Raw genomic sequence first — 26373 nt, 5'->3', positions numbered from 1 at the left:
TTTGCTCCAGATCACATCTATTAGTGAGCTCTACTGGCAATGGTGATGGCTTTAGGTCTATCCTAATCTCTATATTCCTCATCCTCATATCCTAAATGATTCTAATTCCCTCTAGCCTGCCCCAATTCCCACTTAAGCTACTCTCCATCAACTCGACCATGATGGTCATGGTAACGGTGGTGGCTGTGATGGTGTAGGTGGTCGTGATCGTAGTAGTAGTAGTGATAGTTGTGGTGATTGCTACGATGATGGTGGTATTGGTGGATATGATAGTGGTAGTGGTCGTGATAACAACAATGATATCGCTAGTGGCATGAGTGATCTTCGTGGTGGTAGCTATGGTATTGGCAATGATGATAATTTTGTTGATGGCAATGAAGGTGGCATTTATTTTGGTAGCATCGGCCGTAGTAATGATGGCAGTAATAATGGTAATACTTGCAGTTGATGATGATTTAGGCTAGTTTGAATGGACTATCAAGATAGAAGAACTAGAAAATTGCTAAATGAAAAAAATATTTAAAGAAATTTGTTATTCATCTAAATAATTAAAAATATAAAATTTTGGAATATAATTTTCATGGAATATTTGTATAACACATCACTTTACTATGGGAGAATTTTTATTTTCTAGAATTCATTTTGTAGTATCTAAAGGGAGCCTAATATTTGTCCAATTTAGCTTTTCTTTTTCCAAACATCTCTCACATTAATGCAACACTGCATCAAATCTAGCCCTGATGCCATTACACTTAATAAACCCAGCAAGGGTTTTCATAAAGTGGGGAACTCATATGCAAACACTCACAGATCTTCCTATCACGGTGCTAAAAATGGTGCCCACGTTTTCCAACATAGATCTCAACCACTCACAAGTAGTGCGTGGCGTCTACAGCGCAAGAGTCATGTGAACGTGACACATTTTCTGATGGCGATCTTGCTTTAACTGTAGATGATATATCTAAAAAACTACAATGACAAACTTATCATGATGTTCGGCATCAAAAAATTCTACAGTACTATATCATATATCAATTAAAAACATGGTATGGATCTTAAAGCATGAACCGGCAAACAAAAAAAATGATGATAGAAATAGGCCAGCACATACGTTGCACATACTGGAATTACTATAAGAGCTGGGCGATGGGCAATTAACCAGAGCTCCTGAAAGAGGAGTTCTCTTCTTTATTTGAGACTCCTATTCTAAATGGGAGTCGAACACAATCAAGGCTTCTGGTGCAACGTTCTGCTCCTATATTTTAAAGAAGACCTTCATCCCTAAATCTTGCACCTTTCGAATCACCAAGGATTGTCGATCATCACTGCCAATCCATCATCTGCTTCTTTCATTCTTCTTGAATCCTGATGGCCTAGGCTCATAGTGCTCGTCGGAATTAGCCTTGGGATCTCATAGGAAGTCTGGTAAGAACCCATCATCTTTTGACTTATCCTCCTCTCCCTCTTCCACAGTCCCTAGATCCTAGATTCCAGTCATTTATCATCAGATATTTACTAAGAAGGGCGATCCCCTATTATACAATTAGAAAAGTCAGGCCCCTTCTGCTTTTGGCCATCTTCCTTGTCATTGGTGTTCATCCTTGAAAGCCTTGACCTCCCCTCTACAGTGAGCTCCCACCATGATCGAAGTGGAGCTGCCGGTGAGTGTGCTAGCAATGAATCACGCTAAGATCTATCTTTTCGTGTTTTTCTTTATTTTCCACCCATCTTTCTTGGTTTTTTTAGCTGCATTCAGCATCGTCGACCACTGGTCAATAATCCCCTACTACATCACCACAAGTTGCATCCCCGACGATAGCTACCATCTGCTTTGAGCCTCTCTATTCTGGGAATCGAAAGGGAACGAGAGGTCCCTATTTAAAAAATTATGGGAAAATGGAGGAGGAAGAAAAAGAAAAGAAAAAAAAAAGAAAGATAGAAAGAAAAAAAAAAGAGAAGAGAGTCTCTCCTTCCTCTCTCTTCCTATTTTCTCTCTCCACTTTCTCTCTCTAATTTTTCTCTGCTTTCTTTCTCTATGAATTTTCTCTCTATAGAATTGTTTCTCTTTTTATGGAGTTTTTCTCTCTAAGATTAGCCAGTGAAGGATTTTCTTTCAATAATTCTAATCTGACTTTAATAAAGTGAGTCCTAATCCACAGTCGCTGGAAAGTATACCGACACCCATCTTGCTCCGATCTGAATATCATTAAATTTGATTATCTATGATTTTTATTAAACTACATATACACTAATTCAATGATGATTTGATTAAATCACCTTAATGACCAATCGGATTGTAGGACAGTATCGTCTGATTAGCCCTATTCTATCTTGTTAATTTCTCTCTCCTTTGATATTTTCTTTCTATTTGATTTATGAACCCAATAAATCTGATCTGCTGCTTTGAATATGAATTTATTTCTATAAAAAATTTTGAATCAATCTGTTAATCGGATAACATGTCCACACCATCCGAGTCTATATCTAGCATCACAAGATCTGACTCTTATCAATCTCCATTAAATTATTATATTTTAAATGACCATGATTTAGATGAAGCTACTTGATCATATTAATCCCTGACTATCAATCAACGTACTAACCTCCACTTTGATTTTTGTCGAATATTATTGATTTGATCACTTTTGATCTCTATTGAACCATCTATTTTTTATTCTAAGCATGGTCAAATAAAATTATCTTGGTTAGACCAACTAGGACATTAGATGCTACCGCTTCTGCTAAGCTTTGCAAAGATATCGAAACTTAGGACTTTTATTAATTGTGACTTAAGATTGAAAAAAGAATATATTTAATTTGAATAATAGATTCTAAAAGATGCTTTCAAGGTTGATTAAATTCAATCATTCGGTGTTTCACAAAGGTAAGTAATAAATCATCTTTTCAAGATATTTCATAATTTATTTTGAAAGTAAATAACTAGTCTTTGAATTATATATGATTTATAAAATTATATTTTATATAGAAAGTGATTTCTAAAATACTATGATTTATTGATTTGTTATGAAATATGCATATATTGAATGAAATTATGATATTTATATATTATGTTGCAAAAATATTTTGATATAGATCGAATATTTTAAGCTCTCAGCCTAACTATATTCATCCTATCACTGAGGGTTATATATTGATTTTTAGACCCTGGAAGGTATACATTGGTTTTGAGATTTGTCAATGAAGATTGTACATTGATTTTTTGGATCCTGTCAATAGGGGTTATATGTTAGCACTCTGTTCTGGTCCTACCATAGAGATAAGTATAGTCATAGTTAAGGCTATTGGGTTATATGTATTTTGATTCAAAATGAATTTATGATTATGCATGCATATAAATATTTAAAAATATTGATTTATTTAAGTATGAAATATGTTCTTCTATTTATTCATGATATCTATTTTTAAACATTATATCTTATGATAATATTAAAATATCTAATTGAGATATTCATTACTTACTGGACTATTGAGCTTATTACCTTTCTTTTCTTTTTAGATTTTTAATTATAGACATAAGTATTACTTAGGAAGTGAGTTAAAAGTGAGAATCAATAATATAGATTTATATTTTTATAGGATTATTATTTAAGGTGTAATTAGTGTAAGATCTTGAATATTGTTGAAATTTTATGAGAGATAAAAGTTGATTTTAGTTAAATTTTGGGCTCAATTTAATATGAATTTTAATGTGATATATTGATATCATTTTTTAGAATGTCTTGCATGCTTGAAGAGAGTTCTCCATAAATATGTGACAGTTGCCATGACCTCCAGACCCATGATCTCGAATCGGAAGTATGACAATTAATATGATATCAAAGCATAAGTAGATAAATTATGACATATAGAAACAATCATAGGATGAGTGTAGGTGGATAGACATGGGATATTGATCTATGATGATTGCAGTATAAGTTATCTTTATGATTTTTTATTAAACTTTATGAATATATATGAAAAGATTGCTTAGAAATAATAATTCAGAAGGCTTGGTATATGATGAAGTAATCAATGGATCATATTATGATTAGATGGATTTTGATCTAAAGTATTTGCAAAAGGATTGATCATGAAACTTTATCATATATTGTGATTATTAATTTGATCACTAATAGTTTGAGTGAATTACAAGCTCAAATTGATATGAAAGAATACTATGATGTTGCTCTTAATTTTGAAATTAATTATTTAGTGGCAAGATATATAAAGATCCATTGATAAAAGTTGTTTAAGATTGGACCAAAAAAGATCTTATATGATATTTGATTGGAATATTCTTTGAGGTTTATAGTGGAATGTGGATCACATATGAAGCTTACATGTAGAAGCAAAAAAATATACTTTGAGATATTGCAAAGAAGTTTATTTCTTATTGAAAAAATTGATTATGAGATTGTAGAATATTCATTTTGCTAGAATCTTTAATTATCATTTTTAGATCTAAGTAATAGATCTTATTTATGTCTATCGAAAACTATATGGTGTATATGAAACTTCAATTCAAGGATTATATATCTAAGTTGATCGAGAAATTTTCTATTATTGTTGCTTTGGTTGCTAATGAAATCCTTTATTGCTATCTTTGGATCAAGATAAATGATTCTATTTATATCTTTTCAAAAATTTAGGACACATGTAAAATTGTGATTCCAAATTTTGGATTTAGAAATTGATCTAAGGTTTCTTTGCCATTGTTATTGAGTTCCATATTAAAATCTAGTATGGCATGAAGAATTTAATTTTGAACTATTTATATGATTATTGTGGATAGTATTTGTTAGATGTTAAAGATCTTGATAGAAGAAACATTAAAAGAAATACTTAAGTCAGTTTTACTTATATATTTTGATGTAAGTCATAACTTAGCAAAATATTAGAAGATTGTTTTTGTTGATTTTGCTTATACTACCACAAAACAAAATATTAGCGATGAAAAAAATTTATCGCTAATAGCCTATTTTCATCGCTAATAGTTATTAGTAACGAAAATTTCATCGCTAATATTTAGTCATCAATAATGCCGTCGTTGATAATTTTTTATGATGAAAAAAAATTTCATCACAAATAATAAATATTATCGATGAAAAATTTTTATCATTAAAAAAATTATTTTTTTCTAAAATTATTTACGATGAAAAATTTTAGTTATCAAAAAGATAATTTATGATAAAATTAATAATTTATGATGAATTTTATTCATCGCTATTAATTTAATTAAAAATTTTTATAAAAATAAATTTAAAAAAGTATTAGCGACGTAAACTTTTCATCACCAATATAGTAATTGTCGATAAAAATTTTTATCACTAATAAATAATAAATTAATAGCGACAAAAATAATTAAGGGATTGGATTATGGTAAACCTATATGATTATTTTGAATATGATATTGGACTCAAGGGTTAATCAAGATGGTTGTACTTCAGATAAAAGTAGGAATGAGAATCAAAAGTTAATCTTTGACTTTATTTAAAATTTAAAATTGTAGATCTTTTCTAACTATCATGTAGAGTAAAATTTTGATCAAAATTATTTTGCGAATCCAAAGAAAAATTGATGGTTTAGATCAGAATGCACAGCAAAAGCATGATGATCTGAATTATTTTGAGCCAATCAGCAATATTGATTCTTGAGTTAAAATTTATGACGGATGATATGAATTAATATTCCTTGTAAAGAAAATTTATTGATAATGAAGAGGATAATATTTTTTATTATGGATTATTTTGGATGTTGCTATGTGATTTTCATAATTCTCTTGTCTACCATGCTAAAAAAAATTTTAGCATCTTAATTTTAGAATAAGTGAACTATCGATTCTTGATCTTGAATTTGGAATATTTAGCGATAGATTTTTTTTTCCTAAATTTGAAGTATACATTTCTCTATTAGTTAGAAAGAATGTAAGATTGTTTATCAATTCTAGACTTCATACTCGAATATTCATCTACCGAGAGTCTATTAAATTTTGTTATGATCATGTGATACATCAACTAAATCGAAAGCAATTGATGTTTTGGAGGAGAAACTTAATATCTTTATTTGGAATTAAGATATTGCTTTTGATTATGAGAAATAAATGATCCTGATCCAAATCAACTCTTGAGGTATTGACCTTTGCCTTATGAAATAATTTAATAATAAATTTGCATCGAAAATTAGAATATTGAGAAAGTTCGAGATTGAGATTAGAGTTGTGAATTTCTAACTTTGAAAAGTACAGATAAGAAAAATTTTGAAGATAAAAATTTTTTTTAGGGGGAGAATGTAATACCCCAGTTAAAAGAGTGGCATGGATCATAAAGTATGAACAAGCAAACAAACAAAAATGATGATAGAAACAAGCCAGCATGTGCATTGTAGGTGCTGGAATTACTGTGAGAGCTGGGCGATGGGCGATTAACCAGAGCTCTTAAAGGAGTTCTCTTCTTCATTTGAGACTCCTATTTTGAATGGGTCAAATTGACTCAATCAAGGCTATCGGGACAACTCTCTGCTCCTATTTAAAAAAGACCTTCATCCCTAAATCCTCCACCCTTCGAATCATCGAGGATCATCGATCATCACCACCAAACCATCTTTTGCTTCCTTCTTTCTTCTTGAATCCCAATGGCTTAAGCTCATAGTGCTCATCGGAACTAGCCTTGGGATCTTATCGAAAGCTGGGTAAGAACCCAACATCCTTTGACTTGCCCTCCTCTCCTTCATCCATAGTCTCTGGATCTTGTATTCTAATCGTTTATCGCTGGATATTTACTAAAAAGGGTATGCCCGGTTCTATCGATTAGAAAAGCTAGTCCCCCTTCTGTTTCCAGCCATCTTTCTTATCATTGGTGTTCATCCTTGAAAACCTTGGCCTCCCCTCTGCAGCGAGTTCTGGCCATGGTCGAAGCCGAGCCATCAGTGAGTGGGCTAGCAATAGATCAAGCTAAGGTTTATTTTCTCTTATTTTTTTATTTTCTATCCATATTTCATCACCACCGACCATCGATCGATGATCCCCCACTGCATCACCATAGGCCACGTCCCCGGTGATAGCTGCTGCTGGCTTTGAGCCTCTCTATTCTGAGAATAGAAGGAGAATAGGAGGTCCCTATTTTAAGAAATCATGGAAAAAAAGAAGAGAAAGAAAGAGAAAAGACGAAGGAAGAAAGAAAAAGAGAAAAGAGTTTCTCTCTCCTCTATCCTTCCTCTCTCTTCCCACTTTCTCTCGCTATGAATTTTCTTTCTCTAGAATTATTTCTCTCTTTCTATGGTATTTTCTCTCTCTAAGATTAGCCTGTAAAAGAATTTCTTTCAATGATTTTGATCTGACTTTAGCAAAGTGAGTCCTAATCCATGGTCACCAGGTAATATATTGGCACCCACCTTGGTTAGATTCGAATACCATTAAATCTGATTATCTATGATTTTTATTAAACTATCTATATATTAATTCAACCATGATTTGACTAAATCACCTTGATGACTAATCAGATTATCAGGTAGTGTCACGTGATTAGCTTTGTTCTATCTTATTAATTTCTCTCTCCTCTAATATTCTCTCTCTATATGATCTATGAACTCTATGAATCTGAGCTATTGCTTTGAATATGAGTTTATTCCCATAGAAGATTTTGAACCGATCTATTAGTCAAATAATATGTCTATACTATCCGAGTCTATATCAAGTATTGCAAGATCTGATTCTTGTCAATCTCTATTAAATCATTATATTTTAAGTGACTCTAATTAGGTGGAGCTACTTGATCAAATTAATCTCTGACTGCCAATTGATGTACCGACCTCCACTTTGACTCTTGTTGGATACTATTAATTTGATCACCCATAATCTCTATTGAATATCTATTTCTATTCTAAGTATGTCAGATAAAATTATCTTGATTGGACAGACTAGAATATTGGATGCTACCGCTTCTGATTAGCTTTGCGAGGATATATATTGAAGTTTAAGATTTTGATTAGTTGTGGCTTAATACTGATAGAAAAATTTATTTTGAATAATAGATTCTAAAGGATGCTTTCAGGATTAATTGAATCCGTTCGTTTAGTATTCTGTGGAGATAAGTAATGAACCATCTTTTTAAGATATTTCATAATTTATTTTGAAAGTAAATAATTAATTTTTAAATTATGCATGATTTATAAAGCTATATTTTATACGAAAAGTGATTTTTGAAATATGATGGTTTATTAATTTATTATAAAATATGTATATATTGAATGACATTATGGTATCTATATATTATATATTGCAAAAGTACTCTGATATGGATTAAATTTGAGTTCTCAACCTAATTATGTTTTGGACCCTACTAATGGGGATTATATATTGGTTTTTGGATCCTGCCAATGGAGATTATATGTTGATTTTTGAACCCTATTAGAGAGGTTGTGAATTGATTTTTGGAACCTACCAATGGGAGTTATATGTTGGCATGCTGTTCTGGCCCCACTATAAGCATAAATGTAGTCGTAGTTAAGGCTATTGAGTTATATGTATTTTGATTTGAATAAAATTTATGATTACACATACATATGAATATTTAAAAGTATTGATTTATTTAAATAAGTATAAAATATATTTTTATATTTATTCATGGTATATATTTTTAAACATTATATCTTATGATAATATATAAAATATCTAATTAAAATATTCATTACTTAATGAGCTATCGAGTTTATTATCTCTCTTTTCTTTTTAAATTTAGATTCTTAGTTATGCACATGAGTATTGCTTGAGTGAGCTAGAAGCGGAAATCAAGGGCATAGATTTATATTTTTATAAGATTATTATTTAAGGTATAATTAAAGTAAGATCATGAATATTGTTGGAATTTTTTAGAGATAAAAATTGATTTTAGTTAAATTTTAGACTCAATTTAATATGAATTTCACTGTGATGTACTGATATTATTTTTAGAATATTTTGTATATTTGTAGAGAGAGTTCTCCATAAGTACGTGATAATTATCATAAATCCTAAATTCATGATTTTGGACCAAAGGTGTAACTATCACTATGAAAAAATAGCTTATTAGCGATAGCTAAATACTATCGCTAATAACCCAATCACCATCGCTAATACTATTAGCGATGGACTCTCATCACTAATAGTTTGTCGAAAATAAAGTCATCGCTAATTACAATCATTAGTGACAGCAATGAGTCCATCGTCAATACATATAATTAGTGACAGTATTAGCGATAATAAAATCATCACTAATATTTTTTTATTTTATTTTTTTAATTAAAATTTTAAAAAATTATTAGCGACAGCATATCCCATCGCTAATACCATCACTAATAATTTTTTATTTTAATTTTTTTGTTAATTAAAATTTAAAAACTATTAGTGATGATATTTTTTATCACTAATGCTATTGTTAATAGTTTTTTTATTTTTTAAAAATTTATAATCAAATATTTTAATATATATTTTAATCATAATAATAAATTATATTTTTAAAAATTTATTATAAATAAAATAATAATTATTTATCATAATTATAAATATAAAATTAATTATATTATATTAAAAATATAAATTTTATAATTTTATAAATTTATACTGCTTTACAAGTATCAAAATTACATACATATCAAAAAAAATCATCTGAGATCCTCCTTATCATCCTCCTCATCCTCTTCCTACTCCCGTATGTCCTTTCTAATAGCTGGTGGATGAGAGCTGGATATCCCGACATCCTGTGATAAAAAAATAAAATATTATTAATAAGTTTCGATATGAAAGTGCATATGTTGATACAGAGGTATATATTTCGATATACTACTTTGATTCTCAAATAGATTATTTCTACACATTCCATTCGATAATACAGAGTTGTAGACACTCCCGGTCCATCGATTGGATGGTTAAATTAAATTTTTACCTCTTCGATCTCCTTTTCAGACTCAAGTCTAAATATGTAGAACTTTTAAATATAAAAATTTAAAATAAGTAAAAAAAATTATTGATAGACTTACCTACTATGATAGCTGTGACGAGTCCAGCTAATCGCATAGATGCAGATTCTGAAGAATCTCAACGATTGTATTACGGATGGTGTCTTAAAAACTCTGAGGTCGCTGGCTCCAAAGCCTTTGCATGACCTCCTCCACATATGCATCATCCTACATCAGGTCGTCGAGGTCTGAGAGGAGGATGTCGAAGAGTATCAAACTACAGGAGGATCGAAGGTATGGTCGAATCCTATGACTCGGATCCTAATCACTCCTTCGATGGCCCTAAGCCATCCCTCGAGGTCAAAAAAGGGCTAAGAGGATGGGACCTCATTGTGCCATGATATAAGATACTCCGTGTAATTCATTTATACAGTTTAAAAATTCATTAGCCTATGCATGTCAATATATATAAAAATTTAATAAATAATATTTTAAATAATTATCACGATCTATCGAGATCTTGGATCTAAGTAACCACCAGTCCTCCTAAACTGGTGTGGAGTCTTCCATATCTGTAGCTGTCCTGATGCACGATCTAGCTACCGTATCTATAGTAAATAAATAACTAAATTAAATTAATTAAAATATATATATGATCAATTTAATATGAAATTAATTTAAATGTAGAATTCTTATCAATCTATCAGCCACAACATATGTGCCAATGGAGCCACCGATGTGCTTGATTGGATCTTACTGGGTGGTTCGATTCTGTCGTGCCCTCTGCCGCCTACTAGAGTACTCCTCAGTGCTCCATCAGTCACAGAGGGCCTCCCATATGTCCTCTCATATCTAGTGATCTATGTAAGACTTTCAGTCCGATGGTGATTCGAAATTAGAGTGTTCTATGGCGGACTGCCTAAGGCTATAGAGTCTATCTCAGAGCCAATGTGTGGCCACCTCCTCGAAGGTCCGAAGGCCAGCCTCCTCATCTTGAGGAGTCTCAAATCGATAGTACTCTTGAAAGTAGAAGTAAACGTATATTAATAAATAGAATATAAATCTAATATAAGTTTAAAAATTAAACATCTTTGACTTACCAGAAATATCTCATAGAATGCATCACGAGCTCATGACGGCCAACTAAAAAGCTCGTTCACTGGCTTCGACATCAATCATCAAATGATCCCGGTAACTACATATGGCACTCCAGGTTCTCTAAATGTGCTACAAAATTGATTTTGAACAATAAATGAAAGACTCTAAAATGGTTAAATTTTAAATATATTTAGTGAAGATATAGTACTTACGAGCGACTCTGAATGTGGACGAGCTCTCTATCCTTCGATCGAGTTAGAGATGCCACAAGTCGGACAGATCCTCTATCACATCGCTGACTCTGAGAGTCAAGCGCTGCTCCATGTGATTGTGGGGTCACTGATGACCCTACATCGTCCAAATCTGAATGTATCAAGACATCATAAAAAATATTATATTAGATAATAAAAGATAAAATAATATAAAAGAGAATATCTAAAGCATTAGAGTTTACTGCCTGGTATGCGTGGCATAGAACTATGCGAGCTAGCTGCATGAGAGCTCTCTCCTCGACTGTGATGGCTCCAGTCTTTGAAAGACATAATCTATAATCTCTAAAAATAAAAATAAATAAATTCATAGATTAATTATATAATTATGGATAGTAATGTAAGATTTAAAATGATGCAAGATAAGTATTTAAAATGATTCAAAGCAATGCAAGAACTAAAATGATACCAGAAGTCTATTGCTAAGAGATAAGGGCTTGGATGCCTAGGTGGAAGCCGTTGCTGAGAGGTGCTTAGACTTGGAAGAGAAGTCCAAGAAAGAAGAGGTGGGGCTTCGAAGAGCACTACTCATCGACCTCTTCAGATGTTTGGTACTCTTCAAATTCTTCATCTGATTCTTCCTCTTCTTCCACTTCTTTATCTTCTTTCTTTTCTTCCCTTTTCAATACTTCTACTAGGGTGTCGTGGTCCAAAAATGACTAATGTAAAAAAAATGTTATATTCTTTCATACACATCCCAGACAGCAGATTGTATGGAGTAATAAAGATTGACCAACATGAATAAGGGGCCGCTACATGACTGAACGATATAAACCCATCTGTAGACAGACCCAGTAGGATATTGTGTGATTCCTGAGTAAATAAAGGATGGCAAGCATCAAATTTTTTTCATGCCCCACTATTTGATGGATGACTCATCATATCAGTATGCTTGCGAATCTCTTCTTTGTGCCATCTCATCTGCCCGACATTACTCTTGGACAAATAGAGCCTTCAAAGGCTAGAAATGAGGGGAAGGTATCGAAGAACTTTATATGGTATATCCTTCTAATTTCTATCTTCTCATCTCAACTTAAATCGGTTTCCACAGCATATATCACATGAGCTCTTTAGTTGATCCTCTTTGTAGAAAAGCATGCAATCATTATGACATGCATCTATCTTTTCATATCCCATGCCTAATGCTTTCATCATTTTCTTTGAAGTATAGAAGCTCCCAACAAGCTTCTTATCCTTTGATAGCATCTTTTTTATTATTGCTATCATCCTATCATAACAATTGACCATCATATTAAACTCAGCACTCAAGTTCAACAACTCTGACACAGCTGATAATACAATATGTGTTTCACATCTCAACTATAGTGATTCATCAGCATCTTTCAGCATACGATAGAAATCACCGTTGCTAGTTTCTGGATCGTCCTCCATATCTCAATCAAATTCAGGACTAGCCGCATCTATAACCATGTCTACCATTCTATCTATCCTTATCCTGTTAACTTCTAACTCTTGCAATTATCTCTCATGTCTCCCCATGCAGGTATTAATGCTTATAGTTTGGCATAAATTCACTCCTATATAAATGGACAATTATTGTATCCCTATCAAGCATTTTTCTACTGTCATATATCTTACAAGAGCAACGAATCTGATCTTGATGTAAGAGTGCCGCATTCCCAAAAGTATAATCACAGAAATACTTAACATCCTCTTTATATTCAGCAAAAATCATACCGTCGATTATTCGACGGTCCACCAACTACGATCCATGGCACACTATCTAAAGATTCTGCATATACAAATACAAGACAATTGCTAAATAATTATTTTATCATTTCGAACGATTTATATAATAATTAGATCCTATCATCAACTAATAAGTATAGAAAGTCCTATCCCATTCAGGAATTACATTAATTTTATAAGATAAGTACACTAATCAAATAATATGCAATAAGGACCGAAAAAATTTCGATTGTATTTTTTCTTAGTTCTCCCCATACGGCTTAAGATGTATGGAAGAATTAAAGAAAAATACTGTCCGAAATTTCTCTCGAACCCTCACCATACTGTTTGATTACTGTAATGACCTATAAAATTAATTATATTTTTCAAACTGTCCATACTAGACAATCAATTGACTAATGCATATAGTTCTCTCATCTGTACAAAAATATATAAATATACGAATGTCATAGAATATATATATTAATCAAAAGATGGATCTATAATTCTATGCAATATAATATATTTATCATTTTTAAATTAGCCATCTACCAAAGTATCGAGCAGCATTGCAAACGAGCAGAGTCGGGATGCAGGTTCCATGCATACGGACTTGGGGTGCATCAGATGACTAAGCCGTGCTATCACCCCTGCAGGACATTTAGGCAAATCCCACCCTCGAGGTTCTGAAGTACCGAACAATATTGCAAATAGGGTTAAAAATGGATTGCACTGGGTCGGGCCACACCCCTGCCTAAACTCGGTCTGAAAATTTTTTTCGAGGTTCGAATAGACCCAAGCCCAACAATCTTTTAAAAGAAGAGTCCCGAGCCCGATCCGGATCTAAGCCCGAGATCAACTCGAATCCAATCAAACCAATCTAGATCAATAAATATTATTAATTAAACTAAATCTAATAAATTTTAATTAAAATATTAAAAATTCAAAAAATAGGCAACAGCATTTGCCGATGGCTATGGAGCCACTGCTGCTAATACTCATCAAAGACGAACAAAACCCAGCCCAGATCAATAAATACCATTAATTTAAATATTAAATTTAATAAATATTAATTCAAATTTAATTTAACTAAATCTAATTAAATATTATTATTTTAATTTAAATATTAAATCTAATTTAACTAAATCTAATAAATATTAATTTAAATATTAAAAAAATTAAAAACAACAGTATTTGGTGACGGCTATGGAGTCATTGCCGCCACCATCGCTAATACTCACCAGACCAAATAGCATGCGGCGGAGGAACTGCGGCTGCGCTTTCAGAGGGATTGTGGGCTGCGCTTCTGGTTGCATGGCAGGAGAAGAGGGGAGGCAGGGGAAGAAGAGGGGAGGAAGAAGTGGGGAGGAGGAAGGGGAGAGGCGGGGGATGCCGGATCTGGCATGGGGTCAGTCGATCCAGTGCGGGGATGGTGGTGGAGGAAGAAAGGGGGACGCGGGGAAGAAGGGGGGAGCCTTGGGCGGGGAAAAATGGGGGAGGCAGGGATGGCGGGGGGAGGCAAGGGCACCGAGATGGGGTCTGGTGGCGCACTGGGGAAAGAAAGGGGGAGGTCAGGGCTCAGGGAAGCTGGATCCGATGCGGAGATGTCGGATCAAAGGTCGGGTGCTCGAGGAGGCCGGACGGCAAAAGACCAAGGGCTCGGAGAAGTCGGACGGTGAGAGGACAGGGGAAAGAGGGGGATCGGAGGCGGGAGAAAAAGGGAGGTGGCGGTGAAAATTTGAGATTCCAATCAATATTTAGGGCATAGTATTAGCGACGGTGAAATTCCGTCGCTAAAGCCGTCGCTAATGATAAAAAAAAATCATTGCTAATAATTTTTATATTTTACCACGTAAAAAATATTATTAGCAACAATTTTGTTGTTGTTGCTAAAGCCGTCGCTAATACTCTTTTATGGTGACGGCGACGCAGTCACTAAGAAAACGTCATCGCTAATTACCATCACTAATAATTTATTTTTTATAATATATATTATTTTGATTTTACCATCCAGTGGCATCTGTAAGGTTTTTTATCCAAAAAAAAAAAAAAATGTCTGTAAAGCCGAGCCATCATGAATTTATCGTTATTTATTTTTTTTTTTTTCATGCAAATCTTCTGTTTTCCTTTGGTTCTTTTTCTTTTGGCTTGAAGAACACGCATACGAAAATTTCCAACGTCTCCAGTCATGCTAATTAAGAAATATGGGAAAGACAATATCAAATAAGACACCCAAGCTTGAAGATTCCACGAAGGTTAGCTTGCTTGTCCTGACTCTTCACTCCAAATCGGTGCAGGCCCACCTGCTTTGGATATACTGATCAGTCCAAATGATGTGAAAGATGTGAGGACCCTTAACAGGGGAGTCAGCATTGGGATGTTAAGGAGCAGCTGCGGCACTGGCTGTGCAAGGGACTTTGTTGATCCAAAACCGTCATTAGGTAAACCTTTTGGCTTTGTCAAGGAAAGAAATGCCTGGATAACAATGTCAAGGTTGGTATAATATCATTGTTAGTATCCTACCTAAAACCATCCTCTAAAGAGTCTGATAATTAGGTAATATCGGGATGCAACCGAGTTGAGTCAAGCTGAATAGCTAAAGGCTTAAGTTTGATTTAATTCAAAGATTTAAAATTCAACTCGAGGTTAATTGAGCAAGCTTGAACTCGATTCAATAAAAAAAAAATAATAATAATACTCAAGATTGATTCAATTTGATTTGAATATCAATCAAACCACACTCAAATTTATGTTGAAATTTGAATTCAAAACTTGATCAATTGAAAAATAAATATATTCAATTAAACTAATAAATTTTTGAGTCTAATATTTTACTACTCGAGTGCCATTCAAAAAACTATTCAAGTTACTCAAATTAGATCCAACTCAATGGTCATACTCGATGATGCCCTAATTGAGTCGAGCTTGGATCCGAATTAAGTTCGAATAGCTCGCGAGTTGCTCAACTTATTTACACCCTTAAGATGATGGTATGCAGTGCATTGATTTTGATGTTAGTATATTGGTGCATTGCTAATTGACGGCCATGATGCAAATGAAAGGAGACGAAAGCTTGTGATCCTGTCACCTTAATCAGCCAAGGAGCATCCAGGTCACAGAATCCTGAGGCAGTCACATGATCTCCCATGGCCCACTTCAATAGACAAGTGGATACAGATGTCAATCCTATGGGATAAACACGCCAAAGACCAGAAGGCTAGAAGAAAATATCAAGCAACAGTACAACTTAAAAATCAAGTCTAATCCAATCATGTGCGCTTAGAAAAGGACCCAACTGTGACATAAGGGTATGTATTAGTTTTTTTTTGGTAGAAGGGGTATGTATTAGTTACCTCTCTTCCTGTGGCAAAGGAAAAGATGATTAAATATTGGCAACTTTGATGTGAGATATTCTTAAAAATGTTACACTTGACGCCAGATGAGACGCTGAAAGCTAGCCTACTCTGATTCTTTTCTTGGATGCAATGACAAGTGTTGGCCGAAATTTGAAAACACAAAACAAAGTGGATTTGGTGCCTAACCCTAACCATGATTAGGTGGGATCCGGTGCATAAACCATGGTTCTCGTATAACCCTAGATTTCTTCTCCTCGTTTAAATCAAAACTACAAAGCTAACTCCCCCTATATATATTTTTTTATAAAAAAACATTCAGTAATCAAAAGAAAGAATCCAAACTGAGATATCTACCATTACTTTTTATATCTTTCCATGTGTTCTCTATCTCCCCTACCTCATCACTAATTTCCCAACACATCCATCCAGTGTCATCAAACCAATGAAGTGTTGCCGAAGTGTACCAAGATATTTCCAAGCCTCCTCCTCTTCCCTTACGGGGGGGAGAAGATAAATCCCCCATCCTTGGCTAATTGAGGCACCACCAAATCTCGGCACGCCGGCGACGGCAGACTTGAACAAGAAGAATTCAGAGGTAAGCTGATCAGGTTCAAGCTCTCTAACTCTTCTTTCTTCTCACTCACTATTCTATGTGGAGAGATGCCTATTGATCAATAGTCTCCATCTTCCAAAGAATCCATTAAACATCACTAGCTCAAAAAGCATACTCCCTTAAAACTAAGAGATCAGCAATTTGAAAGTTTATTCTAAAGTTTATTCGCCCATCTGTCTCACGTCCCACTATCACAATTCCCAAAACGTTAGCCTCCCATCAAGTCCATTCTTAGGAGTTTTGACGGTTATATAACAGAATCCATGCGTCAGCTCGTCGAGGCGCCACCGCCGGCAAATGGGGCCAAGCCGCACGGCAGCGGGTATGACGCCGGCGGGGATGCCAACTTCGACACCAACATGGTCATCATCCTGGCTGCGCTGCTCTGCGCTTTAATATGCGCGCTCGGTCTCAACTCTATCGTGCGGTGCGCTCTCCGGTGCGGCCGCCGGCTCGACTTCGAGACCCCGGAGGAGGCTGCCGCCAGGCTCGCCGCCACCGGGCTCAAGAAGCGGGCCCTGCGACGCATCCCGGTGGCGGTCTACGGGCCGGAGGCCAACATACCTGCCACCGACTGCCCGATATGCCTCGGGGAGTTCGCCGACGGGGAGAAGGTCCGGGTCCTGCCCAAGTGTCACCATGGGTTCCATGTCCGGTGCATCGACACGTGGCTTGCTTCGCACTCGTCGTGCCCGACCTGCCGGCACTCGCTGCTCGACAAGGCTGACGGCGACGGGGCCGACGCTGGAAATAGGTCGGCGAGGCAGGATGACGGCGCGGCGGTGGTGGTGGTGGTGAATGAGGTGAGCTGACCCCGGCCAATTGGAGGTCTTTGTTACCTCTCCAAAAGCTTCCTAGATTTGTTCGTGTATATTGGAGAGCTTTGTGTTATCTTTCTTTGCTTTTATTTTGTTCTGACTGTAAAATTTTAGGCTGAGGAATAGAGGAATCATGAAAGTGGAGATAGTAGGAGAAAAATTGGAAAAATCAGATATTCTTTTTCCTTGTTGATTCTGTGGTTACCTTTCTTGGGCAGTCTTATGGAAAGATTTTTTTTTTTTAAAAAAAAGATCATGATAAGCCATCTATGAGTGTAGGTGAAGGCTGAAAATAAGTAATAGGCCTCTAAAAATGATCATTTCTTGACAAATATTTACAATAATCAAAAGATTCTAAGATTAATCTTTTTTTTCTTTTGAAAAAAAAAAAAATTTCTGGGCTGCAGGTAGTTGGCACTTTGTTAATTTTCTCATCTTTCTATTTTTGAAGACAATATGTGATTTACCAAGAAATTCAGATTTTCAGGAACCAGTACAATAGCATATGTTTTGTCAAAGACTAGCTGTTTATATTTGAGGGAAAATCTCCAGAACATGTCATTTTGTTAGTTTCTCTTCTCCTGAACATCTTTTATTCTAATTTTATTTCTTATATGATATTTCTTTGAGAGAAAAATTGATGATATTTTTTTTTTCTTAGTCAGTTTAATATTCTTTCTTATTCAGTAGTCATAGGATCATTCTTTTTCCTTTTCTTTCTGTCTTTTCCTTTTTGTTTTTTTTGGGCTATGCAGCATTCTCTGCCCTGTAAACGTCATTTCCTTTTTTTTTTTTTTTCATGTTTTTCCTTTATTTGACTTGTATTTGTAGGATCTTTTTTTTTTAATATATATTTCTAAACCGAAGAAAAAGTCATGAAAATTGAAAGTCATGCTCATACTTTTTGGTTTAGTATAACCGAACGCCGGATTCCTAATTCTATAAACATAATGTTGTGTTTAGACCTTGAAAACTCAAATTATTTCCATATGATGTTAGAACTTAAACAAGTTTTTATACTATGCCCAGAACAGGAAGACGCTTAAGCCTAAAAACTCTAAGCATTTGTCTCTAATTAGAAGCGCACTAGACAAAAGTACACTATATAAATGAAAGTTACACATGCAAAGCAAAAAAGATCTCAGGTCACATAGATGATTATAGTCAACCATACTTGCTCTCATATTTGGAGCACAGGTGCTTGCCATTAGTTTCTATATGGCATAGCCTAAAGATAAATCTGAATTAGTTGAGCTTATAGAGGTCAATGTAAGATCTTATTGGTAGGCTTGGGAACCTACTTGCTTTTAATATCCAGTGATTTGCGAGCCAGAACAGAGAGAACATGTTCAACCACATGATTAGACGACATTAGATTCCCTTCTTTCAAATGGTTCCAATCTTTTTCTTCCATTCGATAAAATGTCATGAGTCTGTTTGAACCATGAAAAAGCTAAAGAGGCGTATAAATGCTAGCCCATATTGGGTCCCCTCACCTTATTGCTCTCTGTCTCTCTATAATATTGTCCATCCCCTTCATTGTGAGCACAAGAAATGAGTATGACAAGACTGCAAGAGCATATATGGAGCACTAAGAACACAAGTTCTATGGTTTGGGGAATAGGATCCTTCTCCCTTCTTTTGCACAAAGGGATTGTCCTTGTTGGGTTTGATAGCTCCACAAAAGCTTAATCTTGCACTCACCATTCTTCTTAGACAAGTTTTTTGGTCACCAATTGAATTCTTCGCATGGTGTGATATTGAAGAAGTGGGAGCCATACTTTAGAACCAAATGGACCACCCTCTTTGCAAGTGAGCTCTAGAGCAAGATCTTCAAGATTTTCCTGTTCTCAGCTAATGGTGTGGTATCAGACAAAGTCCCTACCATGGATGGTAATTAGCAATCACTTTTCCATATGGTATCAGTTCATGCTCTTGCCACTAGAGGTGCAGTGCGCCGTACAAGGGGCGCTCGGTTCGTCCTTGTCCATTTGATTGGTCCTAATCATCCTTGTCACAGACTTTACAGAATGTTGGGATAAAGTAGGATTCAGGTTGATGCCCAAACAAAAAGTGGAGGTTGCCAGCTTCGTTACAAGTATTTACTTTTGATAAAGCAAACATTGTTCTGACAATTGGCATTAGCTTTATGATTGCTTTTTTTGATTTTTTTGGTGGAAACTTTATGATTGCTTTTTAATGATTAATTTCCATTTAAGATGAGCTCTGAAAGCAATGCAAGTCTTCTTGATTCATCTCTTCACCTCCAAGATGTTGAACTTTATTTCTCTTTTGATGGTAAATGATGTAATTGCTGAGCTTTTTTTCCTTTTTTTTTGGATGAAAATTGACTGATTAGTACAAGAAGCACATGATGTCCTAGATCAGACAAAAATCTTCACAGCATCACATCCGACAATTTGAGACCACCAGAACATTGATATAATCTTGACTGTTAAATTTCCCTCGACGTATCGGGTTCAAAAATCGTACTGCTCCTGCTGATGAGTCACCAAGCTTGGTGCACTCTTCAGGTACAGTAAGAACCTGCTAAATTGAAACAACTACTACTAACAACCATCACCGAGGTAAACCACATTTATATATAGATAGAGATGGGAGCATGCATGAAAAATTAGAAGAGAGATTTAGCTCCTCTTTTGGCCTTTCAGAAGGATGGATTGGGACAAGTATTACCCAAATTTCTGTATTGCCAATGATAAAGACCTCAGAAGGGCAGTCATGCTAATTCGAAGAGGGCCAGTCTGCTCGTGACCAAAATTACTCTTTCTGACCTTTTTTAAATACACAAACAATTATTATATCGGCAAGACAAGACCAAAAAAGTGAGCTCAATGAAATTCTCGAACTCAAAAAGTTTGTCTAGGTCATTATGAGGTCTGTTATTACTTTATGCCTTTGGTGCCAAATATTGCAATCCTTAGCAGTCTTTTTAACACTACTGCATGCTATGCCTAACAATCTTTATACTTGCCAACTCTTTAAACATCCCTATTGTAAGGATGCAACCAAACTTGTTTAAAAGATCCAATCAAAATGACAGGAGACATAAAACAGGATTTTCAATCGTTTTAGGAGATACAATCCAAACTCCAACAAAATAAGAACAACAGATTTTTACATTTATTGAAGTGGAATTTATTTGCAACCAAACCAAACTACAAAGTAGAAAGATAAAAATCTACTGTGAAAGCATTGCTCCAAGATTTTCAGCCAAGCTTTTCACTGTAGTTGGAGACACAGCTCTGCTCCCACCCAAGTACCATTTCTGGATCATCTCAACCACATTTGCATTCTCTACCTTGATTTTTGTTTGTTCCTTTCCTTCTGTTACAAATGATATCTGTAGAACAAGTCCATAAATATAAATTTAGGTCGAAAATGAGGTGGTCCATCATAAGATTAGTGCTCTTAGCCTAGTATTTCTCCATTGGCTACTAAGAATTAGATGATGGCCATTGTTCACCATAACACATGACCACAATGTGACCTCGAGGAGTAAGTCTTTCACTATAAACTAAATTATTGTTCAGCTCTAACTTGCTTGTTATGGGCATAAATAACTAAACTAAGACAAGCATGCAAAATTTGTTACCTCTGCAGTGCAAGGAGTTGCAGGAAAACCAAAGGTGATCACAGAATCCTTCTTAAAATATTTGGTCTGAAAAAATTCAGAAACCTTCTCAAGTGCTTCCTCTTCTCCTTCTTCATATTTATCAATGGCTGCCAACCGATCCCTCACAGCACTCTCCAGTTGCACACCATACTGAGAGCCCTTTATCTCCTTTATTACCACGATTCTGAAAAATTTATCCACAGGAGCTGAACATAAAGTAATGAAGAAGCATATTAGTAAATTACAGGAAGAACTTTGGATACTAAAAACACTGCAGAATGGTATTATTGAAAAAGAATGATTTGTTCCTAGAGAGAGAGAGAGAGAGAGAGAGAGAGAGGATAACTTGGCAATGATGAATTCTTGTGGAATTTTGCCTAATGGCTTGATTAAACCAACATGAAAGTTAAACGCACATAGACTCTTATGGAAACTACATAGGATTTTCTGTCGTGTCATGAATGATGGAATTTACTATCAAATCTAAGAGCTTGTTATGCAGTAGATATGTCCAAAAACATGAATCAAATGCTTTTATCATTGCATGTTAAAGAAAAAAGGAAAATAAACTATATAGCTGTTTAAACCTAAACTTCTATCCATTATTCGTTCCCCCAATTCACTTTACCATATATAAACTCAGTGTGCTTGCTAGGCTGAATCGAATCCTACACCAGCCTAAAATACCCATCAGTGTTACTCTAAAAAGTTTTATATCAGTAATTAAACAAACTTCTATGCACGAAATATAAGCTAGCTCAATTCGGGCAAAAGACAGATTAGCTCACTCAAATACAAGCAAAAATTGCACTTTAAGGCTAATCCTACGTTGCCACATTGAACAGTGTCTTCAAGTAGCTACATTATGCTCACCTGCCGCAAGAGCCTCAAAGAAGAGATCGTCTTCAGCTAACTCAGCTCCCTTTTTTCCTTTCCAACTACCCAAGTGTTCGACGATATTTTTTTCCATGTAAATTCCAATAGCGTTGTACTTTATCTGAAGGAAATGGATCTCAATATCCGTAATACCTGGATACAGGAACACCAAACACATAATAACCAATCTAGATTATACGATTTGAGTAAAAACAAATCGAATCACTCATATTCCTGGTGGTGTTATTTCTCAAATATTTACCATAGATAACTCTAGTAGATGATGCTTCCAACGTAGTGCTCAATTAAAGAAAAAATCGTTAATAACAGGATGCACCAATGCATTGGATAAAAGAATAAAAAATTTATATCCAGAATAAAAAAAATCATCAATATAAATGAAGGCTTACCATGGCCAAGGAGCGCTAAAGGTTTGGCAACGGTGACCTCAGGAGGGAATGGAACTCCATCCACCATCACCATCTCAGAGCCCACTGCACACATATAAACAATTAGAAAACAAAAATTTAGATACTTGGCAGCAAACTGGGATCGCCCGGTTGTGAGTGAAATATTATGGAAGGAGGGAAAGTAGATGGCTAAAATTACTTACTGATGAAAAAGGAAGGGATAGAAAGAGAACTCAATAGAGAGGCAAAGTTGCCAAGAGATTGGAGAGCTCAGCAGATGTGATGGAGGCCAAGTTTTGGAGAAAGGTGAGGGGGGGCCTTGAATAAGAGGAGAGGGGACCGGGTAGGTGGGAGAGTGCTCGGGCCAACCACCTCCTCTTCCAGTCATACTTCATCCATTTGTGGGTTGGTGCGAATAACTTCCGATCGACCTTTCCTCAAAAAAACTTGTGATCGACCAAACATCCCACCGGGCACTTCATACCCACTAGACATTGTCAGCAGAGGTTGCCCGAGTTTATTCCTTTAGCTCATCAGTCCAAGTAATGCCACTTTACCCAAAAAAAAAAAAAAAAAAAAGAGGGGAGCAGAGGAGGAAGAAGAAGAAAGAAAGGGAAACGCCAGGGAAAATGGGCTAAACGTCCAAGCCCATTTGAGCATTTGGGCTGGATATGGGGGGCAGCTAAGGACTCATGATTTTCTTAGCAAATTTTCTTAAGAAAATTTACTAGGTGCCTAGAAAGTAGCCTACTTAAGCTAGTCACTTTAAGCTAAGACCAATCCCCATGCATGGCTGGCCAAATTATACCAGTTCATTAAACAATATTCTTTCGATGTGATTGTGTACTGCAAAATGATGGGTAAATGCTTTGACACTTTGATGGATGGGGCCAACCACATATAATGCTGCGTGAACTTTATACCCTAAAAGTATTCCTGCTAACAAGTTAAGCTTTGAGCTATTTCTGATATGCGATGCGCTCTCTCGTATCACAATGGACTGCAACACTCTAAACATGTGGTCAATCATGCGAGATCCACGGAGCTTATTAAATTCCTAAAATTATATATTATTATTATTATTATTGGTTTTATTTTTTGAGAAGGATTTTTTCAAAATTTTCCAAGTAAATATGTTTATATTAATTGATGGATATTATTATATAGTTGCTGCCTTTAACGATGGAGTCTTTGGTGGGTGGAGATTTTCTTTTTTATAGAATATGGAGGGAGTAGGGTATTTTCCCTATTTTATTTAAATAATTTAAAATAAATATATGTATAAAAAAATTTAAAAAAATATAAAGGAAGAGAAAAAGAAATTAAGGTACAGGTAGACTAAGTCCAAATTTGATGCTATGCTTCAACCATTTTCTCCGGCACAAGAAGTTTCAATGGATAAAAAAAATAAAGATACTTTGTAGAATTGAAGAAATAGATGCTTGTCAATGAAAATAATTTTTTTTATTTTTCTCAATCTAAATATATTAAAATATAGACATGAATAACCGATCCTACTCTCCTCTAAAAATTGGTGGAATATGTTTTTCGCTCCAAAATATCTAAAAAATAGAAAGATTAGGTGGCTATCTTTTAACATTTAGATAAAATTTTAAAATAGCCCAAATACTCCGGATGAATAGACATCTAATGAGAAGAGGAGATATTGGTTCTGTATTACAACTACAACCTATCCCTTCTTGATAAAGATCTTGTCTATATGAAATTTGTTCTTTAAAACAAGCCAAAGGTATACCTTAATCCGGCATTACTGCTTTCTAAATGATTTTGTAACAAGGATAAACAAATCCATCGTTGTCAAGAAATCTACAGTAGAAGCCGACTGTGAAAAACTTGTACTGAAGAACTTCCAAACCGGACTCATATTGAGCGAGCCATGCCAGGATTTGAACGCCTTTTACATCCATTCGCTGGAGATCTCTCCACAACAACGCAAGAAAGCATTTAATGCTAAGTCATGTTTATCTGATATAAGGGGGTTAGGCATTTTTGGCCTCCACCGTTCCAAGTACGTCCAGGAGTTGTCTTATGGACCATCATGTAGGTGAGTCCTTTGATACACACATCAATTCAGAATATCACTCAAAATCATATATAATATCTGATTTGATGGTTTATAAAATTTAATTATATAATTTATATCTCCATTTATTTCTATATAGTTGATATCCTATGGATCCACATCTATTTAAAATAAATATGAATATAAATTTTGATACATAGTCAATATTCATATTTATTTTTATATTTATTAAATAAAAATAAATATAAATATGTATATTGTTGCTGTACCTCTCCGACAAAGGTGATGAGGTGGCGGGACAGTGCAGACCATCCACCAAGCTGGAGTAGTCATATGTTCCAATCTAGACCTTCTAGACCTGCAAGAAAGTCCGCATGCATCAAAGAAGAATGTGGAGGTTCTTCGATGGAGGATCCTCCGATGGCTAAGTTAAAAAGTGTCAGAGGAGGAGAATAGTAGAAGAAATATAATGAGAATGAGAGTAGAGTGTCCAAAATCCTCCCTTTTTTTCTCTATCATTTCTTTTTATGTGAAAGTTTGTTAGGTGGTTAATGCCAGTGTGAGCCAAAGTAGTGGCTGTTAGAGTCGGAGCAGTGGATGTCAGTAAGTTGTTATAGAGCTTGCCACCCACATCTGAAGAAGTAATGGACCATTGTAATAGCATACCAACTCAGCAAATTTCACGTGCCAAGAAGCTCCTTGTGGCATCTGAACTAGAGGATGACTCGTAGAGAACTAAGGCAGGATTGGTATGGGATCGATAGATACCCGATGATGTAGACCTCGTTCAGTTGCTGATCTCCTATAAGTAATTGGCTAGATGCCGATGTCTACGATGCTGTTTTGATCATATGATATTATTCAGATCATGTGTCTTAGATTGTCAGTTCACGATGCCAGTTGTTTACCATATCTTCAAAAATTGGATATGACATCAAGTGGACAAATTATGATCCAATACTTACTTCCCACTTTTCAATCCGAAGTATTCATACTGAAAAGTAGTTCATTGATCGAATTCCAAAGTCATACATCGAAGCGAGCTTCTCTGTCACTACGATGCTTAGTTGATGAGGTCGGAGTAGTTGAATACTATTTCAGACTTGTTACGATGTAATGAGAGTTTTATGATGACTCGGATCGTTAACTCGGATCAACGATGTTTTATTTTGGGCTGATACCAAGGTGAGTACAACAACAGTGTGAGCTTGAAAATATGATCAAAGATGCTTGCTAGCGATCACAATTGCATAAATTATTTTCTTAGTCCTCATATATCTGGTCTCCACATCTCTAAGAACTTTGCTAATGTAATAGATCGGTTTTTGCACTCCAGCTTCTTCTCGAACAAGAATCAAACTTGTTGCCTATGAGGTGACCGATAGATATAGGTATAGTTTCTCACCTTCAACAGTTTGGACAGAAGATATGCCAATCCCAGGTATTTTTTGAGGTCTTCAAAGGCAGATCGGCATTCTTCTGACCACTCGAAGTCCTTTGCTTGTTTTATTGCCTTGAAGAATGGAAGACACTTTTTGGCCAATCTTGAGATAAATTGGTTTAGTACTACCACTCTTCCGGTTAAGTATTGAACTTCTCTTTTATTGATAGGGTGTTTCATCTATACAAGTAC

At 35.0% G+C, this 26373-nt stretch overlaps 2 protein-coding genes across 3 annotated transcripts; one reads left to right on the top strand and one right to left on the bottom strand.

The window, feature by feature from the left end:
• Positions 1-16674: 16674 nt before the first annotated feature.
• Positions 16675-17966, top strand: LOC105052294 (RING-H2 finger protein ATL78). Of its 2 annotated transcripts, none has more exons than XM_010933059.3 (2): positions 16675-16937; positions 17214-17966. In XM_010933059.3, exon 2 carries the CDS (start codon positions 17219-17221, stop codon positions 17765-17767), a length of 549 nt encoding a protein of 182 aa, XP_010931361.1. In that variant the 5' UTR covers positions 16675-16937; positions 17214-17218; the 3' UTR covers positions 17768-17966. The 2 variants fall into 2 exon arrangements, with proteins under 2 accessions (XP_010931361.1, XP_019708752.1); XM_019853193.3 differs by having other exon boundaries at positions 16676-16937; positions 17228-17966.
• A 2877-nt stretch (positions 17967-20843) lies between these two features.
• LOC105052295 (chalcone isomerase-like protein 2) lies at positions 20844-23221 on the bottom strand. Its single transcript, XM_010933062.4, has 5 exons — positions 22900-23221; positions 22697-22780; positions 22284-22439; positions 21390-21616; positions 20844-21137 (listed from the first exon to the last, which is right to left on the bottom strand). Coding segments are annotated over exons 1-5 (630 nt in total). The 5' UTR covers positions 22901-23221; the 3' UTR covers positions 20844-20975.
• Positions 23222-26373: the final 3152 nt, after the last annotated feature.

This window comes from Elaeis guineensis, chromosome 10 (assembly GCF_000442705.2).
Source record: "Elaeis guineensis isolate ETL-2024a chromosome 10, EG11, whole genome shotgun sequence".
Taxonomy (NCBI): domain Eukaryota; kingdom Viridiplantae; phylum Streptophyta; class Magnoliopsida; order Arecales; family Arecaceae; genus Elaeis; species Elaeis guineensis.
This window is presented reverse-complemented; position numbering and strand designations above follow the sequence as displayed.

What these genes read in the sequence shown, in the direction of transcription:
- LOC105052294 (XM_010933059.3), top strand. Translation starts at nt 17,219, where the DNA reads ATGCGTCAGCTCGTCGAGGCGCCACCGCCGGCAAATGGGGCCAAGCCG.
- LOC105052295 (XM_010933062.4), bottom strand. An exon ending in TTTAGCGCTCCTTGGCCATG is followed by an intron (nt 22,440 to 22,696) that starts GTAAGCCTTCAT and finishes TCCTGTATCCAG; the next exon opens with GTATTACGGATATTGAGATC. An exon ending in CAACTCCTTGCACTGCAGAG is followed by an intron (nt 21,138 to 21,389) that starts GTAACAAATTTT and finishes CTTGTTCTACAG; the next exon opens with ATATCATTTGTAACAGAAGG.